The sequence below is a fragment of the Corvus hawaiiensis genome, chromosome 15, assembly GCF_020740725.1.
Source record: "Corvus hawaiiensis isolate bCorHaw1 chromosome 15, bCorHaw1.pri.cur, whole genome shotgun sequence".
Lineage (NCBI taxonomy): Eukaryota > Metazoa > Chordata > Aves > Passeriformes > Corvidae > Corvus > Corvus hawaiiensis.
In genome coordinates, this window is record NC_063227.1 from 2552376 (window position 1) to 2580188 (window position 27813).

At 47.0% G+C, this 27813-nt stretch overlaps 1 protein-coding gene across 1 annotated transcript in view; it reads left to right on the top strand.

The window, feature by feature from the left end:
* Positions 1 to 27813, top strand: part of ERGIC1 (endoplasmic reticulum-golgi intermediate compartment 1) — a 58445-nt gene that overhangs the window by 20248 nt on the left and 10384 nt on the right. The window contains exons 2-9 of the mRNA XM_048319476.1: positions 1563 to 1624; positions 7767 to 7839; positions 17279 to 17373; positions 17986 to 18110; positions 20462 to 20566; positions 23715 to 23775; positions 24865 to 24965; positions 27622 to 27744. Coding sequence (XP_048175433.1) covers positions 1563 to 1624; positions 7767 to 7839; positions 17279 to 17373; positions 17986 to 18110; positions 20462 to 20566; positions 23715 to 23775; positions 24865 to 24965; positions 27622 to 27744 — 745 coding nt within the window. The remainder of the gene's footprint in view (positions 1 to 1562; positions 1625 to 7766; positions 7840 to 17278; positions 17374 to 17985; positions 18111 to 20461; positions 20567 to 23714; positions 23776 to 24864; positions 24966 to 27621; positions 27745 to 27813) is intronic.

The following is a 27813-nucleotide window of genomic DNA, read 5'->3' on the forward strand; positions in this document are numbered from 1 at the left end:
CTCTCTCCCCCTCTGTGTTTCTCTCTCAGCTTTTTTAGCCTTGTTGATCTATTATTGTGACTTTGGCCAGACGACGCCAGCTTTCAGCATTTAATGGGCTGGGAGAGCAGCAGCTTCCTCTGCCTGTGAGACCGTGACATCATCAGCTACTTTGGGTTCTTTCACCATCCTGATGCTTCTGGTGGATGTGGAAAGAATGCAAGCAGCACTTTCCAGATGTTCTCAGGGCAGCTGGAAAACCCTACATGGATTGTTTGGTTGGGGAATATTGCTGGGCTGTGTAGGAGGTGGCAGGGGGAAGGGTCATGAAAACACAGCTCCTGTGCAGTGTTGCTGTCAGGTGTCTCACAGAGGGTTGTTGGGGTGTTAAGTGATTGCACAGCTCATTCAGGGCTCGAGCTGGGCAGGTGAAATATCTTTCAACCTGCTCTTCATTCCCTCTCTTCCATTTCTTCCTCCAGCTTCAGCTTCTGAGTGAAGCACAAGATCCTTCTGATCTCATGCAAGGCAAATGGGGTTTTGTTCATGCAGTGCCTCCGTTATCTTAGCAGTTGAAGACTAAAGAAAGAACAATGATCTAGTTTTTAAACTCCCACTATAATATTTGGTGTAGTAGGAACTACTTAGTAAACACAGGGGTGTTTCATGCTGGTGCAGTATAGACTGGGAATTTGGAAGCTGGTGCTTCTCATGCCTCTCCAGGGCTGGAAAAAGCATCAGCTCTCACCCACTTGTGGCATATCCAAAAAAGTCTATTTTGGGGCAGAAATGGTCACTTCGTTCTTTAGGGTGGGTGGGTGAGTGTTTTTAATGCACTAATTAATTTTTACTGAGTGGTGGAAAAACTGATGTCAGAGCTGCACTGCGGTTGGGCGTGCAGGAGCACAAGGTGGCAGGAAATAATACAGCTAACACAGGAGGGCAGGGAGAGTTTAACCATGGGCAGTTTAAAATAGCAAAGCTGAGCCCTATGGATATTAAAAGCTATGACTGAATCAAAACAACGGTCTAATATTAACCTGGATTTTGCTGGGGGAGGAACAAACCTGTTGAGTTAATTTCTGTTGTTGTATCCAATGTCCAAGGGATTTTTTTTTGTCTCAACACCTGGATTTCTGACTTTGGGGTTGTCTATTTTTGGTTTGTCAGGATACAGACTACAAGGGGAAATATAGGTTGTGTTTCACTGGGGGTTTTTTTTGCCAGGCATCTTTATTCAGGAGTCTGTAGAGTATCCTTTCCCTTTTACAGTGGTCTGTAAACTTGTCCAGCATGACTTCTTGCCTGGCTCCTCTCACAGTTCAGATTGCACAGATCCACAACAGGGAGGCGGAGGGAAGTGCTTTGGAAACGGGAGCCAAGACAGAGCACAGTTACATAATTGTACAGAAGAAAAGGGCTTTTTTTTTGTTTTGTTTTTCCTTCCCATATCCTCCTGCCTACTGAAAAAATGGTGTTGGAAAGCTGGGTGGAAAAAACTTCAGCGTCGTTCATCCCTGTGGGGGCATGAAATATATTGAAATGTTCCACCTGTTTTATGGCTGTTGCTTTTCCTCTTTCAGGTTTGACATCTACAGGAAGGTGCCAAAAGACCTTACACAGCCAACCTACACAGGGGCCATTAGTAAGTAACTTCTTTTTGATGTCCTTGCATAGCCCTGGTCTAAAATTAAAGACTGTTTGGCCTCTCTGTCTGCAGGGAATTTTTTTTTAAGGGATATTAAGCACTGGAAAGTCCTTTGTTGCTGAGACAGCTTGTTCTGCCCATCAAACAGTGGCACAGCTTGTGTGAATTCAGAATTGTGGCATCACAGAATGGTTTGGGTTGGAAGGGACCCTAAAGAGCCTCCAGTCCCAACCACCGATAGCGATCCACTCTCACTCCCATGTATCAATAACACAGACTTTGGCTGATACAAATCTCTTGCCTTGGGCCCCTTGTCCTTCCTTCCTGCTCCTGAGGGAGGCTGGAGGCTGAGTAATGCCATTTCTCACAATTATGTGCAGCGAGCTGGCTGGGCAGAGGGCTTGGTAAACATCGATCAGGCTGATCCTGCCAGGCCTGTAATTACCCTCCGAATGCAGCCTTCCTGTGCCATTGAACAGGGACTTCCTTTGATCAGGGAGCTGTGCTCCAGTCAGCCATTCTGCTAGATGGGTCAGTAGTCTTGTATGTCATTGCTGACGTGAGTGATGTCACATCCCCTGGTGACAGCACGCAGGACTGAGTCAGTTCCAGTGAATCAGGACACAAAGGAAAGCCCTCTGTGAGCTGAGGAAACTCCTCGCTGTGAGCAGGGTCGAAGAACAGGTTGTCCAGGGTGGTGTGGAGTCTCTGTCCTTGGGGATGCTCAAAACAACCAGAGCTGGTCCTGAGCAAGCTGCTCAGAGCAGGGGAGTGGGATGGGATGATCTCCAGAGAGGTCCCTGCCAGCCTCAACTATCCTGTGCTTCTGTGAAGATAACACATTTCCCTAAATATTTACCCTCAGAGTCCTTGTCCCCTGAGTTCTCCTGGCCACTGAATTATTTGTATCCAGACTCCCTTTTAGGTTTGCTGAAGTTATGAACAAAGGGCTTGACTCAAACTGTTTGGGAATTCAGAGGCGGATGAGATTGAGTGTTTTGAAAGAACACTTTGAACTTGTGAGTGATCCTGCCTTCTCTTCTGTTTTGGAAACTAAGAGTTCCCACACTGTAACTGGGCTCCCTTTGAGAATTTGTCTTGTTATGAATCACCTGCAAAAGAGTATTTTAGAAGCAAAAAAAAAACCCATCAAAGGCCGTCCAGTTTAGGCTTTCTGATCTGCAGTAAACAGCTCAAGTGATAAGTCTGTTGTGGGAAGGCTTGAAGGTTGTGACTCTTACTTAAAATTATTAGCTGACTTATTTCTCTCTATTGTTATTTGCAGCTTCTCAGGCTTTGATTTTTCTTCTCTAACTGGTTCTCCTTCTTTTTCTCTGAGTGTTTTTAGACAGGCTGATAGAAGCTTCTGAACCACACAGGCAGCCAAGAAACTGGTGGCTTTGCCTGTGAGGATCTTGTGAGCAGCTTTCCTAATGGGCTTTTCTGTCTGACCAAACCTGAGGCTTGTAATTTGGAAGCCACTAATCTTAGGTGTTGTAGGAGGCCGTGGATGAGACCAGCCCATTGCCAGGCCAGTTGGAAGCCTGGGAAGGTTGCATGACTTGGTGATAAAATGCTTTAGGGAAGTCAGCTTGTGTTAACATTGGGGGCTTGAGTGTAGGGGAAGGTTCTGCCTCTCAAAAAATGATTTAAGGTTTAGTAATTATGTGAAATTACTACGACTGCAACTTTATTTTGGCTTTCTTTAAGTCCTTCCTTTAAGTTTCTTTAAGCTTTACAGAGCAGATATAAAATAGCCCACAGTATCCAACTATTAATTTGGGTCTTTTCCATATGATTTCTGCTGAAACCTTAGTTCAGTATCAACTTCTGGTGCTGAAGGCTTTCTGGAATAGGAATGGACTTACTGCAGGATTTCAACAGTGGGGTTTAGATTGTAAAAAGGTCAATTTTCAAAAAAGGGTTGAGGTTTATTAGGGAAGAAGGCACACAGCAGATTACAGAAGAAGAGAGGTGGAAAAGAGCAGCTCTGCTCCTGCCACGAGGGTTTAAGGAGCCTGGGCTGAATGGGCCAAGGCTTTTAGGGAAGAAGCACCTAGGGGACAGTAAGTGCTGGGGGATTTTGGTGGAGAAAAGCAGGTGGTCTCGAACATGAGCAAGTTCAGAAAACACCTGGAGGGTTATCAATGCTTTATTAAGTATGGATTTCTGATTCCCAAATTTGCAGTGAACGCCGCATACAAGGTACTTCAGGTCTGTGTGGCACCCACTCAGCTACAAACAATTTTTGTAGGAATAAAGGAACCAAGAGCAATCCACTGCTGTTTACTTCAAGTGAGGTTTCTCCAGAACAACACACCCACTCTGCTGTGGACTTCTCTGGGAAGTGTGTAGAAGTTACTCATTCCTTTTCCTCCAGGCAGCACCCCTGTGCCCTCACCCAGCCATGCTGTTGTCCCTCTTCCACCAGTTTTTGCAGGCCTTCCCACCCTGTGTAGCATGTCTGTGGTGCCAGTGTGACAGACGTGGTGACAACCTGGCCATGTTTGGGTACAGAGGCAGCAGCAGCAGCACTGCTGGCTGGCTGACAGTTGGCATCTGGCTGGACACGAGCAGCGGGGCTCTGGAGAGGAGCCTGCAGCCCAGGCAGCTGCTGTCACGATCCTGCTATCCAGCCATCGGTGTGGATGCATAGTTTGCGTGCACATGTTGTATGCACACATGGAAATGTTATCCAGAAATACTCTGTGCTGTTTTGGGGGCTGGAGTTTTAAATACACATCAGGAAATATCGAAGTTATGATTCACACGGCGCCTGTAACAGGACCCATTCCTTGTGCTTCATAACAGTTTGCTCCACTGAATAATAAATACTATTAATTTTATGCCTTAATATAGACATGGCTCCACGTTCTCTCAGCCTGTGTGATGTGCTAAACACTTTGCCTTTCTCTCATTTCTTGTAGGGTGGGGAGGCAGAGCCGGGAATGTACGTAGACGGGGTATGTAGTAGAAGGGATTTGTACAAAAAGGTTAGTGCAGGCATAAAAACCTTGGCAGAGTTTCCCATCCTTTTGGGATTGCAGATTAGCCAACAGCAGTGTGTCTACACCAGCAACCTTTGATATATCGATCATGTTATCACATTAGAGCTTTAAAAAACCTGTCTCAGATGTTGTAGGAGCTCTGTGGGAACGTCGCCGTGCTCTTGCAGTTAAACGAAGCTTTATGCATGAATTGTTTGATTCTGTCTGATCCCAGCCTTTAATCTACTTTTCCAAATATCATACACTTGTCAAATGTGGGTGGTAGGACTGCACATTTGCATGGAAGCAAGTAAAAGCCTTTGCTGTGAAAGAAGCAGCTGAAGCACCCCGTGCATAAATTCCTGCTCTGGGAACGTTGTCTGTGCCTGCAGCTCCACTCTGAGAGAGGAGCTCCTGTTCTGCATCTGAGGAAACACTGCCTCTGGAGACAGAGTAACTGATAATGCTTCCACATGAGTCTCATGCCAAAAACTCCCCCTGCCCTGAAAATGTGTGTGTATAGGAGGAGTTTAACAGTCAGTGCAAGTGTCCACTGTCCTCTTTCCCATGTGCCCGAGGAAGAGCAGGAGGGGGCAGGTTAAACACTTCACCAGGCTTTGCTCAGTTGGCTTCTGAGCTTCCTAAGCTGGAGTTGGTTCCTTTGGGTTTCATGTTCCTCAATGGATTTCTTCCTCAGGGCATGTATGATTCCTTTTCGTAATCTGATTTTATTTCTTAAATATCCTCAGCATCCATAGTCAAGAATCTTCAGAATTTAGTTAAGCATTGCGTAACGGAAAACCTTCTCTTGTTTTTAACCTCCCCTTTCCCTGTTGTTCCCATGCTGGAAGAGACAGTGAGTGGTTGTTCCCCACTCACCTCCTTCAGGCTGCTCATGATTTTATGTCTCCTTCTCATGTCCACACTCAGTAATCTCTTTTACAGCTTCAAAACTGCCTTCATGGTTTGAAGACTGGGAAAAGCATTGAGGAGCTTTGAAAGTCAGCCCCTGCCAGGCACTTCAGAGCATTCTGGCAGGGTTTTTTAGATATAGGTTAGTGGAATTTTACTGTGCTGTATTTGGTAAGTATTGTTAGGAACCTTCACTGCAAGAGCTGAATTAAAGATGGGCTTGAGGAAGCAAGTACTGGAAAAGGAAATATTTTGATGATATAAGTGGCAGAGAAGAAAGTTTCAAAATTGGAAGAGAGACGAAGCTCTGGGAGAGAATTCGGTTAAGAGAGTTAGTAGTACCAGGCTTTCCTAGAAGTGCTGGAGAGCAGAGAGGTCTGGCTGATGCTGTGGAAAGCCTTTATGGGATTATAACAAGCAGCAAGGAGTATGGGAAGCAATTAAAGAAAAAAGCCTTGTCTATGTCAAACACTCTCCCTTGCCAGAGATCAGAGATCTCGTGTCTCTCTGTCAGCGATCAACAGTACAAACACTGGATCTACTCATCTCCTGCCTTGGTTTCTTTTTCTGGGTTCTTAAGTAGGTGTGGATGTTCTCACAAGAATTTGCTGCTGTGCTTTAAAGCAGACCTTTCTCCTCCCCAGCCTGTGGTGCCCCGTGCCAGGGGCTCAGCTGGGTCACAGCCCTGGTGACCTTCTGTGTCCTGACAGCCAAGACTTGGAAGCAACTGTGTGGCCATCTCAGGTTTCTCTTCAGGAATTAGTATCCCTTCTTGCTTCCTGTTTTCCTACTGGTTTTCAGGGCTTTTTCCTCTCTTTCCCTATCCTAGCGAATGGATTTTTTTAATCCATTGTTAATCCCTTGCACTTTCGAGAGAGTCACTAAATGAATCCACAGCTGAAATTCTGATGAGGAAGGGGAAGCAACGCATTCCTCTTTCCTCAGGACTGGAAGAATGAAGCACAAGGCTTTAGGTCGCTCGAGGGTCTGGCTCAGTACTTGCCCTCAGCTCCTCTTTCCTTCCCGTGCCTCTCGCATTCTCTACCTAGGGAGTTTGGACCGGGGCAGTTTTGTGATAAAATTGTTCCCAGCCTGTTGTTGCTTGAGCTTCCCGAAATAATGGGCAGTTGGGGCTGTACAGGTCATGTGGAATAAAGTTGAGGAACAGGGCTTTTTTTTAATGTATTTCTCAACCCCAATTGGTGGCTCTGGTGAAGCGGTCATTTCACAGAGGGCTGTGCTGGGATCAAGGGGTTGTGCTGAGGTTGTGCTCCGGCTGTCACGGCCCTGGAAGAGCCTGTCAGTTCCTGCTTTACCCTCCTGTGAGTGATTCATGGTGAATTTGGGTATTGTATTTAATAGAGAGACACTCTGCAGCCCTGTCTCCTTGAGCTGGCTCATCCTTGTCTGCTCCAGTCATCCCTGATCCATAGGATTTACAGCTGTGCTTCCTTCCAGCCCCTCCTGTGTGGGTGACTCTGTCACTGCTGCTTGAATGTCCCTGGTCAATGGTTTGAATAATTTCCTGGTGAAGAGTAAACAGTAACATTCCAGTTTCTTTGGGTTCCCTCCTTGCAGCTCCAGGTTGGAATTCTTAGGAAAGACATGGGACTTTTCTGGGTACTTCACAATTCCTTCAGTGGGGATTTTCCCCTCTTTGAAGAGTCAATATGTCAGCAAATGGAGAAATTAAGAGCAGTGAGGCACTGGCTGCACTAGTCCAGTATTGCCATGTCTCTGCTGTCCCAGCTCTAGGAGTGCAGCCTGTGAGGTGACTTACACAGCTTTGGGACTTGACAGAGAACCAAAATGTGTCCTCATCCCCAAAACACCATGGTAGGGGACTGTGTGCTGTCAAAGCAAGGAGGTGCTGGTTCTTTTTGTCTTCTGGAGGTTTTAATAGTAATAAAATTGGGAGCCAAGGGTCCAAAGAAGTTGTGTTGTCAAGAAGCTCTGTCAAGAAGAGGGAGTGCTGGCAGACCAGCATTGTGTGCTGAAGATGGAGAATGCAGGAGCTGTGGGGAGGTGGAAATCATGATAGAAAAAGTGACCCAAAAATGAAGATGTGTGGATACTGGCATGGCATTGAGCTCACTGCTCTGGTGGGCTCCTCTGGGTCATGGGCTCTAAAAAATTGTTAATTCTCAGGTGTGTATGGGGGGATATGGCTGTGTGAAAACAGTTGTTGTCTTTGTTAGACATACAGAACTAACCTTTTCCTCTCCTTCCCTCTGTTCCAGTCTCTGTCTGCTGCTGTCTCTTCATATTGTTTCTCTTCCTGTCGGAGCTCACCGGATTCATAGCCACTGAAATGTAAGTAAAAGTCATGTTTGCCCTTGTTTGTGTGGATGTGAATCCTTACAGCTTTACTGTTATCTGAGAGAAATATTCCTGTAATTTCACTAGGTCACTTAGTTGCCTAATGGGTTTGGGATTCCTTTAGGTTGAGTCCAAATTCTCAGACATCCATTCAGCTTTTTAATTTGCTAAAATTAATAGGCAAACTCGGTTCTGAACTATTTTTGATAGAGGAAGCTGTTCCAGACCTGCTTGATCCTTTATTAGCTGCATGCTGGATTGCATAATTAGCAGCATGGAAAAATGGATTGCATAAAATAAGAATTATTAGTTTAATATCAATAATTGGGGGTTTTTTTAATAATGTCAGAGCTGAATTTCTGATTCATGCAGGCAGCTTTATTAATGTGTGAAGTTTTTCTTCTTCTGTGGAGCCTTACTAGGAAACCTTGTTCACAGTTTTTGTGCCTGAGGACAAGTTGCTCCAGGTGGTGACAGCTTTGAGAAAAATGGAAATAATTTCTACTTTTAAAAATTGCTCATTGAACAAGCATGAAGCACTTGTTAACACTGAGTTAATCAGACTTTTATTTTTTCCCCTGTTCTCATGTTCTTCCTGCCTCAAAGAAAACTTTTAGTAACCATTAACACATCTACCTTTGTTTGGGGCTCTAGGAAACGTTTTCCATCACCCTGCTGATGTGGCAGTGAGCTCACTGAGTGTGAGGCACAGTTCCTGGATAGCTGGGAAGGGTGGAACTTCTGTCAGGCTCACATGATGGTCCTGATAGCAGCAGATGTCAGAGCTGAGCAAAAAGGCTCTGCAACCTTGGGCTCCTGGGCCGTGATCAGATTGACTATTCTGATAAGCAGGAGGCTCTCTCATTGTTTTTGTGCAGCTCTGTCTTGGCTCAAGAATATAATTTCAGGAATAATGTTAATGTTGACTAATGTTTAACTGAAGGCAGGAGTGTAATCAAGCTGGAGATCATTTTTTGTGCCTGTTGCACGTTTGCTTCAGAGATGGTATCTCAGATCTCCTGCTTGCTCACTGTTTCTTTGAATTCAGTTTCGTGTGTTTGCTTGTGAAATCCGGGGTCACCTTATGGAGCACTTCACAGAGCGGAGTTTTCTTGGGTTTCTTGTTTTAAAAAACAGATTGCTTCAAGTAAAGCGGTGCTTTTTCTTGCTCTCCTCTTAGATCTCATTCTCTTGCCTGGTTTTCTTTTTCTTTCAGTTAATGCTTTACAGGAGGAATTAGTGATACCTAGTTTTGATCAGTTATTTGAGTGCCCATGTAGTGGCGGTTTCCTGACTAGAAATTCCTCTTTGAACTGCACAATCGCATAATTCTCTGAGGCCTCTTCTTGCTTTTTCCTTAAGAAGATGATGCATTTTCCACAAAAGTATTGGGAAGTGCTGTAAGCATGCTCAGCTGGCGAGTTCCTCAGTAAAACCTCGGAGGGATGGTTAGTGCCTTTCCCAGCAGGAGCTGCGTGGGGAGGAGGTGTTTGCAGGCAGTAAAGCAGTAAAATTTTAGAGGGGATGTTATTCAAGAGCCTGGGACAAATGACTGCAGGAACCTGATTCGTCATGGTCTGTCCAACACAAAAGCTCACACGAAAGAGTAGGAAAACCTCCTTCTGATGAGTTACAAGTCATCAGACTCTTGCTGGGAACGTTCACCCCCAGCACTTGTGAAAAGGCTCTCCCAGAACAGCGGAAATACTTCAGAAAGTCACTTCAAGTCCTTCCCAGTTCAGCGACTTCAAAAGCTGGAGTAAACTTTTCTTTTTCCGTTTCTTACTCGTTGTTTTCTCTTCTGAGAAACCCAGCACAAGTTGTTGTGAGCCTCTTGTGGTTCCCTTTCAGTCAGGTGTTACTGGCAGTGTGCTGTGAGGCAGCAGAGCCTCATCATTGGGAGTAAGAATTGGTAGCTCTGCGTGGTCTGGAACTTGTGAGAACTCTGTGCCACCATTTAAACTGGTCATAGCAAATAACAGGGGAAATATTGTCTCAAAAAGGTTTCTGAGCCTTGTTTGCCCGTGATCCAAATACTTAGAAAGATATGGAAGATTCCTTACATGCAAACTGTTCAATTCTCATCAACTTTCAATGCAAGCTTCAAGGTTTTTTTGTATTAAGAGTCTCCTACAACAGATACCTCACCCAGACTGACGTTTCCCAATGCCAGCCAGGACCTGAATGGTTAACAGGTGTGCAGCTACATGGGATGAACTTTCCTGCTTTGTCACTGCCAGCTGTGCTGTGAGACTGCATCACTCTTTCTCCTTTTGTGTCCGTATTTCCCTTAAAGCACTTGTCAGAGCCAGGTTGGGTGGGGAGAGCTGCACAGTTTTGATGGCAGGGTGAAATGAGAGCACTTGGCCTGATGTTTTACATCAGAGACGGGGCAGGTTCCCTGCTGGGCACTCCTGCCTCCTTCAGAGCCCTGTTACAGCGAGTAATTGTGTGTGGGGTGTGTGCAGGGCCAGCTCCTTCAGGGCAACCTCAGCAGTGGTGCCCACAGGATTCACAGGATTCGCTGTCTGACTCTCACCACCGAGAGGTTCCCTTGGTAGCTGCATTTACAGCAAGAGGTTGCTGTGGTTTGTTGAGCCCGTGCTGCAACGTGAGAAAAGAAGGTCTGCTCTGCACCACACTAACCCCAAACACTCACTGGCTTCTGCCCACTGCTGGACTTTCTTCCACATTCACCTGAATGCAGCAGCCTCAGTGCCTGGTATTACTCGAAATCTCAGTTTGGCTGCTCTTGCCCAACTTCAAAGCTGTTTTTCCTTGACCAGCCCATTGTCGTAGCATTTACAGTCTCAGCTGCTGAAGACTTGTCTGGGTGGCAGAAAGCCAAGAAATGACACCCTCATCTCGAGGATCACAGTCATAGCCCTAAACCCAAACATTACCTGTGTGGGGAGGACAGCAGCTGTGTCATAACTCGTGTGGGCATTTCTAATGAGCGCCAAGGCTGTGTCTGTGCACAGGAGCTGACTCCAGTTAGGAAGTCAAACCAAGACACTGCAGGAAGCCCATGGAAGAGGTAACACACTCTGAAGGCACGTCCTATTCTGCTGCTGACGGGTTTCCTGGGGAGACCAGCCCTGAGAAGGGTAGAAAACTCCCAAGTTGCTCATCTTCCAGGTTTATCGTGTGACCCTCACAGGCCTCTGAGCAGCCATGAAGGAAATCCAAGCTTGGCACTTAGGTGGGGCTGCATCCTTCCCAGGAAAAGCACAGTGAAGGGCTGATGAGGGAAGAGGGTTTTTTTGCTTTTCTCAGTCACAACTCATCATTGCCATTAAGGGGAGGGCGAGTTTAACTCTGGAAGTCAAGGATCCACTTGATTTTTAGGGTTTTTTTTAGTCCAGACTGAGAGTGACTGAAGACTTAGTCCAAACTTCAGGTGTTGGAATGTCCCCATCCCTGGAGGTGTCCAAGGAACACCTGGATGTGGCACTCAGTGCTCTGGGCTGGGTGACAAGGTGGGGATGGGGCACAGCTTGGACTCGGTAATATTGGAGGTCTTTTCTAACCTAAGTATTCCATACCAAGAACGTTGATGAATCTCCTCAATTCTGTAAAAGATAAAGAAAAGGACGTCTCTGCTCCACATTTGAACCTCTGAAAGTTGAACAGCATCAAGCACTCTTGTCCCACTGAGCCGATGACTCAAATGACTGAAGAAATGAAGCTAAAGGGTTGAATGTGTCTGGTTTTTCCTGGGCAAGATCAGTAGTTGGTTGAGTTGAGAGTAGTCTGAGGGCTACTTGTCCAGCCTGTAGCAGCCTCCTCATTGCTCTGCTGCTGTGTTGCAAACCAGAAGCATAGAAATCACCCATCTCTTTTCTAATTAACTCAGATCAGTGCTAGACGTTAATAGCTGGCAAGATGATAATCTCGCAGTTTTATCACTGTAATTAGGTCATGAATTATGTTCTGTAAGATCAATAATAGTTTTCCAAGTATTCCATCATTAAGGATTAAAGATGTAATTAACTAATCTAGTCTGCCTTGCATTGGCAGCCAGGGTAAGGGGTAGGAGGGTATGAATGTGGTGTTTGTGGTATGAATGTTGCTGCTCAACACTAATTCATCTGCCACAGCACACTGTAGGGAGCAGCAGACTGTTCCTGACAGTGATTTCTTTTTCTTCTTTTTCTTTCTTTTTTTTTTTTTTTTTTTTAGTGTAATAACAGACAAAAGCCTATCTGAAGTGACAAGTTTGCTAATTGGGAAGCTGTGCCCCCCTGCAAGGCAATTAATTACTTAAGCAGAATATCTGCAATAAAATGACTGCCTTTGCATGAAAGCGTAAATCATGAATCATAGAATATCCTGAGCTGGAAGGGACCCACTAGGATGATCAAAGCCCAATTCCTGGCCTGAAACAGGACAGGCCCAAGAAGGTGGTCAGGAGTGTGGGAGGAAGCAAAACTCCAGGAGTTTCAGGGACCAGCGTTCCTTGTCCACACTGGATTCATTTGCATGCCCAAGAGTGATCCTGCAGAGCAGCAGAATTGTCACCAAACCTGTCTTCAGAGGCTTTTTATCCCATAGCTTTCCAGAGTTTGTGGGATGTGTGTTGTGGCTCTCAGCCCATGAAAATGGTACCAACCAGCAGAGTGGGATGCTGCTGCTGCAACAGGGGGGTTTCTTCTGCTGCAAACCATAATCTGGGAGCACAAACCAGCAGATGCCACAACTCCTGTGTCCTGACACTAAGCTGGAGATGCACCTCCAACCCTACTGGCTCATCCAGTTGAGGCAGATGAAATGCTGGAGCAAACCAGCCCAGCACAGGCAGCACAGCCTCGTAGGCAAACAGGAATGGGAGTTGTAACCCTGCTCCTACCACGGACTGACCTTGAGACAGACACTTTTCTGCAGAAGGATGTAATCCTTAGCAGCCCTGAGAGAGGTAGGCAGGTAAGAAGCTTAATTAATGTTTGCGTAGCAGCGTGGAGATTACCTAATGCGAGGTGTTAGACATTTGTGCGGGGTTGCTGTGCCCTGTGTGGGCTTGCAGGAAGCAGGAGGTCGTGTCATGATGTCATTTGCAATTCCTGACTCAAGTCTACATTGACGTCTTTCGAACCCTTCTCGTCTTCCTGTCTCCTGAAGAGCTGCAATTCCTTCCTTTGTAGGGCAGCGTGTTTGTTGTGCTTCACAGCTGATCTGGGACAAGGACCTTCACAGGGAAGAACCGATTGAGATGCAGAAGATGACAGATATCAGAGCAGCAGACACATGCACAGTTTATGACACTGTAGAGAGAGTTTGCTGACCTGCTTGTTGTTTCTTCACACAAATTGAAAAGAAGATGTGTCTAATGTTGGGGCTTCTCTGGTCTGGCACCACTGAAAATGTGGTAGTGCAGGAATCTCGGCTCGGGAGGGTTGTGTTTCTGGAAGGTGGTTGATGAGAGCTGGAAGGGCAAGTGGAGCCAAGAGAGCTCACCTGAGAAAGTCTTCTGAGAAGCTTTGGGCTTCCTCAAGAAAGAATAACTATGTTCCATCTTAGCCATGGGGTCCTGGAGATCAGAGGGTGCCTCCTGGGAGTTGGAGGACAAGGTAGAGTGCAGCTTTCTGCAGTAAGTGGCTGTATTTTCTCTATGGCTGATGACTGGGGAGGAGGCTGCCTGGCTGTTTGCTGTGAAAAGGGAGAAAAAAGGCTAAAACTTGAAGTGGGGGCTTAGGACAAGGAAGACAGAAGACAAGGCAGGTGTCTTTAGAAAGCACCCACGCAGTGTGTGAAGCTCTGGAAGGTGGATGCAGTGCCCACCCTTGGATCCAAAGCGCTGCAGGCTCTTCAGCTGTTGAAGTGCTTGTAGTGGCCAGGGCTGCTGGGCGGAAATAAATTACTGGGGAAGTTTTGTTTCTGGGGAAAGAAAGCTGTTGTGTCGTAAATCTGAGACCTAAAGCACAGGGAACAGGTCTGACTTTGTTTGGATAAAATCCTGAAGCTGTGCCGTGCCCTCTGGCTGCTGTGGCCCCCTTTCCCTCGCTCTCACGTGCCATTGGCATGATCTGGCCAAAGGGTCCCTCCAGCTTTTTGCGTGGAACGCTGGAAGTTTGTAAGCAAACGGGAGAAGCAGCCCAGCAGCATCACTCAGGAATGTGAAGTATTTCCAAGTGGCTCTTTCTAGAAGTGAAGCAGATTCTTGATGTGTGGATCATGGAGAAACTGTCCTCTCGTTCCTTGGGTCAGTGTGGGAGCTCTGTGGGGGCGAGAGGTCCAGCTCTCACCTGTTGTGTTGCCTTCGTTGTACTTCCAGAGCTCTGCACCCTCACCCTGCTTTATTGTGCTGCTTTTATTCAAACAGTCCTTAGCAGCAGCCAGGAAAACACCAACTCCGAAATGTTTGGGGTGTTTGGAGGAGGTACACCCCAGCTTTGGAGTCACAATGTGACCAATATCACTGCCTCTCTCTGCCTGGCCTCAGGTTTTATTTCCCTTGTGACCATCCCAGATTTACTGTTAAAGCACTGTTACTCCTGGGACACTTTATTTTTCAGGAGGCACAGCTATAAATTAGAGCCAACTTCTTTTCTTCCACCAGAGACATTACTCCTCCAGGGAGAGTGGCTAGAGGGGGTAGATAGTACTTTTCCTGACATCCCAGGATTGTCTGATTAAATGGTAGGAAAGCTGTGTGCAATTTGGCTTCGTGGCCCTGGGGAGGAGGATAGCAAGGGACACATGAGTGCCAGCCCTCTGCCATCCACACCTGGGTGCCAGTGGTTCACTGGAAGGAGTAACCTCGACCCTGGCAGTTTGCATTACCTGTGAGGTTCCCAGAATTCCAATACTCCGGATATTTGAGGAGAGAAATTTGTCGGAAACAACATTTCTTGTGAGGTTTGCCCCAACAAGTGCAGCCTGTGGTGTGTTGTCGCCGTGCCCTTGGTTCCCCACAGTGAGAGGGAACATCAGTGACGCACAAAGGATGCACTTTGGAGCTGGGTTTGTCCATTTGGGCCCTCAGCAAGAGCTGATGCTGCCATGAGGAGGCAGTGGCTGGAGCTGGGAGGGAGAAGCAGGATCCAGCGGGATGGGTGCTCCGTGGAAGGTGACGCTGCGGGTTGAAATGAAGGGAAGGAAAGGAAGGATCAACTGTCACGAGCTGTCAGGTGTCAGAAGTGACAGATTGGGTTATGAAATTTGGAACTTGAGCAGGAGAGGGGCAGGGGGCTACTAGGTGAAGAGGAGGAGGAGGAGGAAGTGGCTGTGGGCCTTGCCCAAGGGACGGGTTGGGGACCATTGGTCCAGTGACCGGACTGCGGGACAGGAAACCAGTTTCCTTTATCTGCAGCTAATGGCCTGTGTGACCTGGACAAGCTGCCCTACTTCTCTGTGCCTCAGTGATCCAGCGAGCAACCAGGTGACCTCAACACTTGCCTTCCTATGTCAGAGCTTCCACAGGCTCCCTGTGCACAGTTCATCCTCTGATTTCTGCCAGCAACCACCTCTCACTCGCTCATCACTGAAAGGCTCCTGCTGCACGATTTCTGACAGGTTCAGGGTTAGAAATCAGCAAATCCAAACACCGACCTTGCTGGGGCTTTTCTCCAGAGAGCTGGGATGTTCAGCTGAGCTGCTGGACCTGACTCTGCTCTGCCAGCCCTGCTGCTAACACTCCTTTTGCCAGCAGCGCCGAGGTGCCCGCAGCACTGGCTGGGCATGGCCCACATCTCGGACAGCACAGCGCTGGGAAGGAGCCAGGGGTTATGAAATGGGCTGGCTGGCAACTGGGAAATGGATGGGAGGATGGGGGAGCACTGAGAGGTGCGTTGCTCTGGGGGATTAATGCCTGTCCTGGCTGGAGCTGCTCCTCCCGGCCCTATTTGGACATATGACTTAATCCAATCACTGCCCAATCTGTCAGTAATGAGCGAGTAGAGGAGAGGATGCATTCCACCCGGGAGGAGAGGGCTCAGCCAAAAAGCTGCTAACTAGGTCACTGATGAGCAATCTTTCCCCTCCCTCTGTGTCATTTTTATTAATCACTTGAAAAATAGGTTGAGTAATGATTGCAAGCAACTTGTCAAGCCGATTAAAAACAGAGAAAGGTAGGGCTGTGAAGCCGAAGACAAATGCTGTGCTGGTTTTAAGTGAGTGTCTGTAAACCCCACTGACCTGTGAGTAATTGCCTCCAAAAAAACTGACAGCATGTGTGTTTCTCAGTGTGAAGGTTTGTTTCTTCTGAATCCACAGGGCAAACAGTTCACTGTGGCCCAGAGAGGCATCACCAGAGCAAAATCACTTTGAATCTGTCTTGTAGCTGCCTTAGTCTGGTTTGACTGTTAGCATGTGGACTTTCCAGTGGGGCTTGTCAAAGAGTTTTGTGCTCTTTGAGTGTAAAACAAAAATGCTGCAGAGCACTTACTAGTTTTATTTTATATAATTTGCCTGAATCTAAGTTTCCATAGCTTTACAATCTGTCCAAGTGGAAGATAAATTGTCAAATCTTCTTACTTGTTGAACAGGGTAAAGAGTTGCTAGGTAATCTCAGCATTGTCCCAGTTCAATGGGGTCAGTTTCCCCAGGGTGGGTTCTCCAGGACCATTCAGTAAATTCAGCACTGGGGTTTTTTTGGTTTATTTTTTTCTGTGTCGGATGGATTGTATGTGCCAACAATAAATATTTATACTCTTGTGTTCCTCTGCCTCTCTATCTGTGTTTTGTCTCCTGTGAAATGCGTGCCAGCGCTGTGGGTGCTATGAGACAACATTACTCTTTGGGAGACTGGTGCAGAGTGTGTGAGATCCTGCTGTCCAGGATGTTTCTTCCCATCTGTTCCTGGCTCAAATCCTCTTCTCCTCAATTTTAGTCACTGCTTTTGGTTACCATTCATAGATTGAAGTGTGATATTAAGGAGAAGGATACAAATATGCTGTGCTGCCTTGTTTCTCTTGCTGCTGCTCTGTCAGCTGGGTGGCAATAACAAAAGGCAATTAGTGACACAAATAAGCTTTCCTGGGGGGTAGTGGAGAGCAGTCTCTCTCTAGAACTATTTATGGAACAAATGGAAAAGCACACGCTTCCCTCCTTCCTAAAAGGAGTAGCAGCCCAGGGGAGGGGAGGGTTAGCTCAAAAACCTGCCACCTCTTCAGCATTAGGGTCTTGTTTTGTAGCACCTCTGAAAACTCAGGGTAGAGAAGGGTGCAGGAAGCATAGAGCAGAAGTTTTGTTTTCTGCTGGTGCAGAACTTGTTTAAAGTCTCCTGCACTTGCCAAGCAAGAAGTCGAATTAAGCCGTGATTTGCCCCCATTCCATCCTGGAGATATTTCCCTGCTCTCTGTAACTCTCTTGTAGCCATCACACAATCAAACCCCCTCTTTCCAGTCTCCTTTTCCCCTTCCCCATGCAAGTTGTTGGGTTTTCCCTGTGGAAAGCAGCCCTGTGCCTGAACCCACCTGTGTTTTCTGCCCTGCAGAGTTAATGAGCTCTATGTGGATGACCCAGACAAAGACAGCGGAGGTAAAATAGAAGTGAACCTGAACATCAGTTTGCCAAACCTGCACTGTGAATGTGAGTATCCCTTTCACTTAGCAGCATTTCTTTGTGTTCTAAGTAATACTTGAAATGGGCCCAGACTGGTACAGTGGACCTTCTTCTGTAACAGGATGGAAATCAAGTAGCTGCAGCCTCTGCCAATATCCCATTGCTTTCTGTTCCAGGCCAGGCACCTGTTTTCTTGGACCATGTGTTAGTGGCTGATCTCCCTCACTGGCTTCTTTATAAATCTCATTTCCTGTTTTTTTTTTATTTTACAGCAACCTTTTTGTGTCTGGGAGCAAGAAGCCTCCCAAGTTCCATTCGGAACTCCGAATGTACCAGCTGGTTGTTGGCTCTTCCCAAGTCACCTGCCTTGTGTGCCTGAAGGTTTTCTGTTTGTGTGATTGGGATTGCAGTCAGCTGGCAGGATATGGGATATGTCAAATAGACATAACGAAAAGTTTAGTTATAAAGTTTTTTTCTGATACAACAATATTTGATGAAGGACAGTTTAGTCAAACGTCAGGAAAAAAGATGGTTTGGATTTTTTCCAGGTAAAAGCAATGCATGCTTCTCCTATGCAACCTTCCTGTTACTTACCTTGTTTTGACTTTTTTTTATGTCTTCTCCCTCTCACCCCTGCAGTGGTTGGACTGGACATCCAGGATGAAATGGGAAGGCACGAAGTGGGTCACATTGACAACTCGATGAAGATCCCTCTCAATAACGGGGATGGCTGCAGGTTCGAGGGCCATTTCAGCATCAACAAGGTGAGTGGCAGTGGCAGTGGGTGAGGCTGTGCTGGCTGGGGAAATGCTGGCAGGATCCATTTGGAAAAAGGAAAATTCGAAAATCTCAGTGTCTGTCCTGCAGTGTGTGTGTTCATGTCCCTGATCAGACAGAAAGTTAAGTCAGTGTGGGGAGAGGAGGCTGCATGGCCAGCCCCACAGGGAATGTGTTAGATCAGGGGTTTTCTTCACTCTCCAAAGCAGGTAATGGAGACAGAACTGCTGAACAGAGAGAGCAGCTCTGTGCAGTGGCCCGTGCTGCCTTTCAGCACAGCAGCCCGATGTTCAGGGGATGTGTGAAAACCCTACAGATGCCAAACGGCTTCTGTGTTTACTCCTCCCGACTTCTGCACCTCCAAAATGTGAGTCACTGTGGAGAGGTCTTTGGCAATGGCTGCATCCCAGCTCTCCTTTGTTCTGAGAGCTGCAGAATGACAGGAATGTTCCCTACTGGAGGGTGCCAGCAGCTCTGTGCTGGGATGTTTGGAATACAGCACTCTGCGCATGCTTCGTGGGGTGCTCCACTTCTGGCTCAAGGAATGAAAATCCAGGCCTGGAGGAGGCTCTTCTTTGGGATGGGTGTGTTCAAGATTGAATAATCTTGCTATGTAATGCTGGAGATGACTTGCTGGGGTGGGGGAGGCACTGGTGGGACCCACTGATGTCCTAAGAAGGGCACACCCTTTATTCACTCCTCCTCATGTACCACAGGCTACAAAATCCTGCTTCCTTCTTTTCCTCCCAGGTCATGTCAAAGCACATCTGAAAATAACAGACAGAACCTTGTCCTGATTCTGTGTCATGGAAAGGATTAGGGATTTAAAAAGAGGACTTTTTCCTCATGTCCAAGCCACCAAGACCCTCTGGCAGCTGGTAGTCCACAAAACTGGGAAAGGGCTTCTGGAAAGGTAGTTCTTGCTCAGACAATTTCCAGAGCACAGAGCTGAGGTACCTGGGGGTTTGTCTGCGAGATGTGGTGTGTCCTGCTCGCCAAAGCAGCTCCAAAAGGGGGTGCAGAACGTGGCAGTGAGGAGCTTCCTCCACTGCTGATTTGTGTCTCATTTAGTGGCTGGGACAGCTGTCCCAGGGAGAGGAGCTGACCCAGGACTTCTGGCTCTGGAAACCTGAACCTCTTGCATGTGACCTGGAAGTCTGCAGTCCCTTGGCAGGAATTGGACAGGCATCTGTCTGAGATGGGAGCTGGACTGAGACCTGGCCAGGCTTGGAAACTTGACCAAGGCTTGCACTTGGGTGTTGCTGTCACATCTGCCGAGGGAGGACAAGGTGACAGTGAGATGATCGTGTGTCCCGCTTGCTGCAGGGCCTGACGCCCTGTTTGCCGAGCTTGTTTATGACACAGCTTGTGTCCACACCTGAAAGTGTTCCCAGGAGTGCACTGCTGTTCCTCAAGTCATTAAATCAGCTTTCCTCAAAGCACATGGAACGGGCATGTGGCCTCCTGTGGCCCTGCTGGTGAGGTGTCTCTGCAGAGAGCACGCTGGGTACCAGTTGTATAACCACCCTCCCACTCCTGCCTTGGGCTGTGCCAGATTGCTCCTCAGTGTTGCTTCATTTCACAACCTTTTCTCAACAGGAAAATATTCTTGCACCCTCCATGACAGTGATTGAGCTGTATCTGCTGAAAGATGTCAGGGCTAGTGACCTGAAAAGTGTGTGCTTGCAGAGTGGTGTCATCAGAGTGACACCAGGGCTCATTTTCTGTCTTGGAACTGAGTCCTTAGGTGAAACTTGAGTTTTTCAGAACTTTGTATTTCCCTCCATTAAAAAAATTAAAAGGAAAGGCTCCTGCTGGCTCCTGCCACATGGAGAAGGGGAAGATCTAGGTTGGTTTGTATGGGATGCTCACTTGGGTTTGGTGCTGGTTTTTGTCTTTATATAAAACTCATCCTTGCACACAGTGTCAAAGGTGAAGTTTGGTACTACAAGAAGAAGAATATATCCACATCTTCCTGGGCTGCTCTGCAGCAGTGAGCCCATTTGCAAATGCTAGATGTGGGAGTGAGACATTGAGCAAGAGAGATGGGAATTTTATTTTAGTAGGGATGAAAGACGTAGCCTTAAGTGCTGGAAATCCCTGGAGTTGGGAGTGATCCACTCATCAACTCCTGGTCAGGGACATCAGCAGTGTGGGGGTGCTGGACTCCGGAGCTGCAGGACCTGAGTGCCGTGGTGTTGGTCAGGTGCAGGAGGGTATCCCAGAGCCTTCCTTTGGCTGGATGGACCCAGGTGTTCCCATGTCACATCACAGAGCCGAGCAATGCCTTGAGGGATAAAATGTGAAATCCTGTCTTCCCTGTCTTGGCTAATTTTAGGTCCCTGGCAACTTCCACGTGTCGACGCACAGCGCGACGGCGCAGCCCCAGAACCCCGACATGACTCACGTCATCCACAAGCTCTCATTTGGGGACAAGTTACAGGTGAGTCCTGAAAATTCCCTGGCTGTAGGGGAATGCAGTGAGAGTGGTTTAATATTAGGTATTTTGGTTTCATGGCAGGGCTGTGTGTCCCTGCAACGTAAGCTCAGTCTGGGAGAGTTCACAGCTGCCACCACTTCAGGGAGGAGCAGTGTCCAGTCACAGAAGAGCTGTGCTGTTTTCTTCTGAAACTCAAAGGGCTTTTGGAAAACTCTGTGTCTGTCTTCCTGCAGGGAGTAGAAATGAGGATTTGTGGCTCAGCAAAATCTGGTTTTAGTATGAACACAGCAAACAATCCTTTCTGCCTTTGTGGAGGAGCAGTGATGCACTCAGGGAAGATGTGTGCTCGCTACTGTGTTTACCACAGCACCAGTCAAGCTCTTTTTAATTCACTTCACTGTACTTGTATAGCAGACACCTATTAGTCAAATTTGTTCTGTGAAACACAAGTCAGACTTAGCACTGCCAATTCCCTGCTGGGAAGAAGCTGAATGTATGCATTTGCCCAGTGGATAGAGTTTCACCAGGTGTTGCAAGTTATGTAATATTACCTGATTTCTCAATAAGGACAGATTACAGCACTTCTCCAGCCTACTTCCAAGGAGCTGGCCTCGCAGGTGGGAGTTCCACATGTGCACACCCAGCTTGAGACTCACCCTAAACATTGCTTACCCATAGTCTCTCTGTAATCTTCTTTCCTCAGCACAGACGTCTCATTAGTCTGCTCCTTGTACACCCACTTCCAAAACCCTTTTTCATGCTAACAAGTCTAAGCGTTGCTTTGTAGTCTTCTGATTCTGCTCCCGGCTTCTTTTAGGAAATATCTTGTGTGGGAACGGGGAAATATTAGCATATAAATAAGCTTGGCTTAATGTCTGTAAAGCACACTGAGATTATGAAAAATATTAGGTAAGTGCTAATAGGGAGTTGTGCAGCCTGCGTGGGAAATCGGCGCTCTGAGGGAGCATTCCCATTGTTTTATCACGGAGTCCTGGAGTAAGGCAGCTGCAGTGTGAATCAGCATGAAGGAGGAGCCTGGACAGACCAGCAGCAAGTGTCTTCTGTGCTGGTGGTGAGAAACCTGTCTAGCAAACGTGGAGTTGGCTCCTGATTCGGGCAAGTTCAGATGAGTATTTTCAGAGTTCAGAGTAACTACTCATCGTCTGCATGCACAAGGAGGGAGCACGTAGGTGCTGCTGGTCCTGCAGGCAAACAGCAGTTCAGCAGCACAAATTAAAGAAGGATGTGTTCACCAAACAGGTGCTACCACCACTGCTACTCAGCAAGCAGTGAGAGCCAGCAAGTGTGGAGAGCTTTAAATCTGTCTAGAAGCACCTTTGAATACTTCGGGCTGTCTCCACCTGCTTTGATGTAATACATGCTTATATTCCTTAAAGAGTGTGAGGAGCTCCTCATTCACTTGTGTCATGTGCTGGGAGTTTGTTCTTTGTAGGTTGTTACTGACTCTGCCACAATGATCCACTAAGGGACAGGCTGCGTTCTCCAGAAAAACCAGTCTCTTTGAAATAGAGATTTAAATGTCATCTAGCTCTGAATGAGCTTTGAGTTTTCATCAGTACTTTGTGCACAATAGTGGCAGACTTTTTGTAGCTTTTTTCCTCATTTAGATGAGATCATAAATGAAACCAGTGAGTTCCTGCATGTGAGATAACCCAGTTAAGAGAGAGATGTGGAAGTAGGAGATGATGCATTTTTAATCATAATTTCTACTGAGTGCTAGATTAGGAGAGTTGTCTGCCCCTGACAGTGAAAATGCATCATCTTCTGCTTTCTACATCTCTCTCTTTACTGCATTACCTGACATGCAGGAACTCATTAGTTTGAATTTTAGTCTCATCTACACGAGGGAAAAATCTACCAAAATTTTGAAGTGGACCTTAGAGTCTCTGGCCCAGATATTCTATAAGAGACTGACTTCATAGCTCTACCAAGAATGGAACATAACTCTGTAGCCCCCTCCAGGGGCTTCTTTTTCTTCTTGGGCCTTTTCCAGTGAGTAAAGGATAAGCACAGCCTGCAGATGTAGTTTGGGAATGGTCATGGTTGTGTGAAATCCCAGCAGAGCAAAAGGCCCTGCAGCAGGATCAGCTGTTGCTTTTGCTCTGCTCCTGTTCCCAGCAGCTTCCAGCTGAAGCTGAAGCTTCTTGCTGATGGTTTTGTCTCCCCAGAATTCCCATTCTGCTGAGCTGAAACGGGTTCACTGGTGCTTCCTCCATCATCCACTCTGTAGTGCTGGGAATAGGGAAATGTCCATTAGGATGAGACAGATACATCCACGTGCTGCCAGTTGTTGAGAGGGTCTGGGAAGGAGATGGCATTGCCCTGTTGGTGAGCTGAAACTGTCACACCCATGACTAAATCCTCCTTCCAAACTCTTCTTCCCTGTTGTCTGACTTAAGGTCAGGAATTTCTAGGCTGTGGAGTTCTTTGTCCTTTCTTTGTACCTTGTGAGCAGCACAACCTCTGACCTACAGCTCCTGCTGTGGGCTTTTCCCTGTCTGGAAAGTCTTCCCTGTCTGGAGAGTTCACACATGGATTATTCTGTTGGTGGAGATGAGACTCCAGGTCACAGCATTTGCGAGGGATGGAAATCCTGTTATTCTGGGCAAACAGATACTCTCAGGCCTGGGATCAGCTGCAGGAAAAGCTGAAGGGATGGCAGTGTTGGGATGCGTCCTTCCCATCTCCAAGGCTGATGAGTTGTACAAGCCCAGCTGCTCTGACACGAACCACGTTTAGAGGAGAACTCCAGAGTTTTAGCCCCAGTGTGACTTCCAGTTATTTCCCTTTCAGCCTGATAAATTAATTTCACAGTTAACTCTGCAAAGCTCTTAGGAAATAGCTCACGGTGAAAATTTCACAACTGGCTTCTTCCAACTGCAATTCCTCTAGCTTTGGAGTGGTTTTGGAGTTTCATCTTGTAAGATGTTGTGAAATCAGCTTTTTCACTTGGAACAAACCGCTGTGATGATGGTCACTGAAAGATATTTGGGGTCATCTTTTACTGGGTTGAGGCTTTGTTTTCTGGAAAGGTTGAATCAGGCTGATCTCCTGGTCACAAGGTAGGGAAGCAAAGGTCAAGAGTATCAAGTCAGAGCACAGTTTCTTCATGCTCCTTTTTGCTTTCCAGGTCCACAACGTTCACGGAGCATTCAATGCCTTGGAGGGAGCAGACAAGCTCAGCTCAAACCGTGGGTATTCCTGGGGATTGCAGCTCTCAGCCACCCTCTGCAGGAGGGAAAGCAGGGCCATTCATGCAACACTGGTGTATCCAGAAGTCTTTAATTTGCCTCTTCAGCCCAAATGATCCAGACATTGCTGGCTGACATTTCCATTTCCTCCAGTGCTGCAGAAAAGGCTTGGCCCAAAAGGTCCTTTGCAGTCCTTATGGAGTTTTTTATCCTGTTCCTGTAGCATCCCTTTGCTGCTGTTACTTCCACCAGAACTTTTCCCTGTCCTTGTGTTGCAAATTACCTCTAAATTTCTACTCTGTGGATGGCGAGAGGGACATTTTCGTGGCCCTTCTTTATGCCCAGCACAAAAAGGAAATTGCCAATGCATGCTACAATTCGGCGTAGAGAGTTTTTCTCTCAAGAGTTCGGGCTCCTGCAGGATATGAGTCCTGTTTCCATTTCTTGGAACAAAATTTCTATGGCTGTTCCTGAAGCTATACAGTTGTTGTTTGGGTTTTTTTTTACCTCCAGGAGCCAAATGTCATTGTGTTACACTTGGCTAGAGGACCCTGCAGAGATGTCATTTAGAGTTCTGTTTTAGAACCATTTTAGCAGACACAAAAAATGGAATGAGCTGTTTAAATAGTGAAAAAAGAAAGAGTTAAGCAGCTTTTGGAGAAGGTAGATAAGAAAGCAAGAAAGAGATGGAAGTACACAGGTTGTGATACCTCAGGTTTTTTTGTCAAAATGATCTCAGTGGGCTGCAGTCCCAACCTCAGCCAGTTCCTGATTTAACCACGCTGTTTGTGGTGGTGATAAAAAGTGTTACCATTTATAGTTGCAAGCAGTTAGGAAGCTTCAAATAACCTAAACCCTGGTTGAGTTGTGGTCCTACGGAAGTGGTGGGCGGCTTCTGGTGTCAGCCAGGTACCTGACAGAGTTCTGAGCAAAGGGCAGAGATGTGGGGTTTGAAGCTGTCGCTTCGTCACTGAGATAAGGAGGAGGGAGACACCCTTTTTTGTGACTTGCTCCACTTTGAACTGTTCTGTAGGCAGACTCCTTTCTTTCAATGCTAATGTGTCCTTCCCTTTCCTTCCCGGAGCACAGCCCTTGCCTCTCACGACTACATCCTGAAGATTGTCCCCACGGTGTACGAGGACATGAGCGGCAAGCAGCGGTACTCCTACCAGTACACGGTGGCAAATAAGGTAAAAGAGCAGGAGGCTCTCCAGGAAGCTCCTCACTGCATCCCAGGGGATGCATGGAGGATGTTCAGCCACCATTCCTTCCCCTCTTGCTCTGCTCCGTGCCCTGTGCATGAGTTTGTAGGTGAGCAGTAGCCTCTGCTGGGAGAAGGAGGAACTGAAGCTCTTCAGAGTGGGGCTTTTCCTGGTGCTGGCATTTGCCGGGGTTGGGATTGTGAGGGCTTGCCAAAGCAGGTGGTGGTGGTGGTTTCATTCCTGAGAAAGGTGTTCTTCCTCCTGGCGTTCTTGTCTGTCGGTTCAGCTGATGTGGATTTCTGTAACTTGTGTGGGAGGTATTTACAGGCTGCAGGAACTCCTCTTGTGCCAGTCAAGGTGCACCTGAATGGAAACTGTAATCCAGCTGAACACACAAAACATCACTTAGACCTGGTTTTAGCAGAACAGTCTCAGTTGTGATGGATGTATCAGACAAATAAATCAGCAGAGTTTTTAGCTTGTTACAAATGTTGATTTCAGGCATTAGGCCACTGAACTGTAGCAGCAAATATTTCACAATCCCTGCTTTATGATGGTGAATTATCACAGCATCCATTAGTTTGGAAAAGCCCTCCAAGATCCCCAAGTCCTGCCAGTGGCCAATCCCCACTTTGTCACCCAGCCCAGAGCACTGAGTTCCACGTTCAGCATTTTAATAATTCAATGTATTGAACTGGTTTTTAAGGAAAAAAAAAGACCCTGTTCACTTTTTAAGGTAGAAAGCATCTTTCAGTTGAAAATTATTTGCCATTCAAGTGCTTAACAAAAGTCCAGAACCTGTAATATCTAATTCCTGCTAGTTTGCCCTAACTGATAATCAAGCACACACTCTCCCAGACTAGTTCTCAGGTTAATGTTCCTGCCCAGTGGCTTTTGGGCTGGTTTGTGTGGTGTGTCCCAGGGATTTGGACATGTCCCTCTGCTCAGATGGCAATGTATTTGTTCTGCTTAATGTCACAACTGCTGTTCTGATAAGACTCCAGTGATAGGAGTTCTGAAAGTAATTTGGAAAATAGGCAGCAGGAGCTTTTGACACTTCTGTGAGCTTGGCTGCAAATTGGGGCGTTCAGCCAAGTCTGACTCATTAGGGCAGGATTGCTGGTGGGGAGAAGGGGAGAGGAAGGAAAAAATGAGGTCAGTTCTGTCAAAACTGAGGTGCTGAGAAGCGCTGCTGCCTCTGCGCTTTCTTCTCGTGGGGCTCCAGACCTTTACTCTCACACTGAGCAGTGGGAAAGAGAAATGGGAAGCCATGGGCATAGTCTGGCACAGAGTGGCTGGTGTGAGGAGATGAGGAGAGTCTGAAGTGTGGACTCTGTCTCCTCTCTTAGCTCCTCTGCTTTCTCACTTCCCACATAACCGCTGTCCCCACATGTGCTGCAGAACTCCAGTAAAAGCCCTGAAAATGACATGACTAGGGACTTCTCCTTCTCTTGTCATCATGGGATAAAACCCCTAAAAATAAGGAAACTTGGGATTTATATAAGATTACTGAAGATAAATGCTCTTTCACTAGCTCACAGAGAGCAAAATTAAACTTGCTCATGAGTGTCCTGTTGCTTGTTCTTTTTCCATCTTTCTGAAGTATTTGAGGCTGTCTTTGCCTCTTTGTGAAGGAAAATTGAACCAGGAGAGGAGATCTGAGCTGGCAGCTTATCACAGGGCTGGGGAAGGGAAGAGCAGCTGGGTGGAGAGGCAGCCTGTGCCACGCTAGTGCCAATGGCTCTCCTTGCACTGCTGGGTCCCCAGCCTGCTTTCCTTGGATTTTTCTTCAGCCTGTGGATGTCCTGATCCTTGAAAACTGGTATCTATCTCCACTGACAGCACAGACAAAATATTATTTCAAGAAGATGTGACTTTAGTTACTGAGTTGGTGTTGGTATTGGTGCTGGGCAGCGTGTCCTGCTTGGTGCTGTCCTGTGGCCGTGGATGGCACTGGACCTGTTAGGAAACAAGTGGATTAAGGGAGATTGTCACTGGCAGTCTGAAAGATGTCTCTCTCAAACCAGCCTGGGATAATTTTTGAGCCTTTGCCAATATTTTTCTGTATACAGTTTCATCCTGGCTTTCAGCAGGAGTTTTTAACATGGTTTGAACGTGGTTGCAGATGATTCATACTGAAAGGGCAAAACATTCCCATTGCTGGTCCCAGTGGGAAGAGGGCCTGACAGGAATGCAAGGACAAGGAGGAGTTTCCAGGCTCTTAAGAACTAAATTCCATTTGTTTGGTGAATGGTTTATATACAAAATATAGACATACATGTGATTTACAGTACCAAAACTTCACCTGCAGCCAGGCTGTTTGTATTTAAACAGAGCAGATCTATGACAGAGAATCAATGACAGCTTTTCTGTTTAGTCCTGTAACTCTGAATAAAGGTGAGAGTAATCAGCATCACTCTCTGTCCCAGCTCTTTCATCATCAGGCTGTAAAGAGCTTGTTTTCCTGGCTGATAAGGATTGGAGGTGGGCAGTCACGCAGGAATCACTGTTTGCTTCTTTCCATCTGGTCCCTGGTCCAAAACAGTGGGGTGAGGGCCAAACCCCACAGAGGCAGTTTGATGGCAGACACTCTCTGGAATGAGACTGCTCACACTTTGTGCCATTTTCTCCCTTTCTTTCCCAGGAATACGTAGCCTACAGCCACACCGGCCGCATCATCCCGGCCATCTGGTTCCGGTATGACCTGAGCCCCATCACAGTGAAATACACAGAGAGGAGACAGCCTTTGTACAGGTTTATCACATCGGTGAGTTACCCTAAACCTCTCCTTCTCCCTTCCTCTGCCTGCCTTTCATTTCTCTCCTGAGCCTTTCTT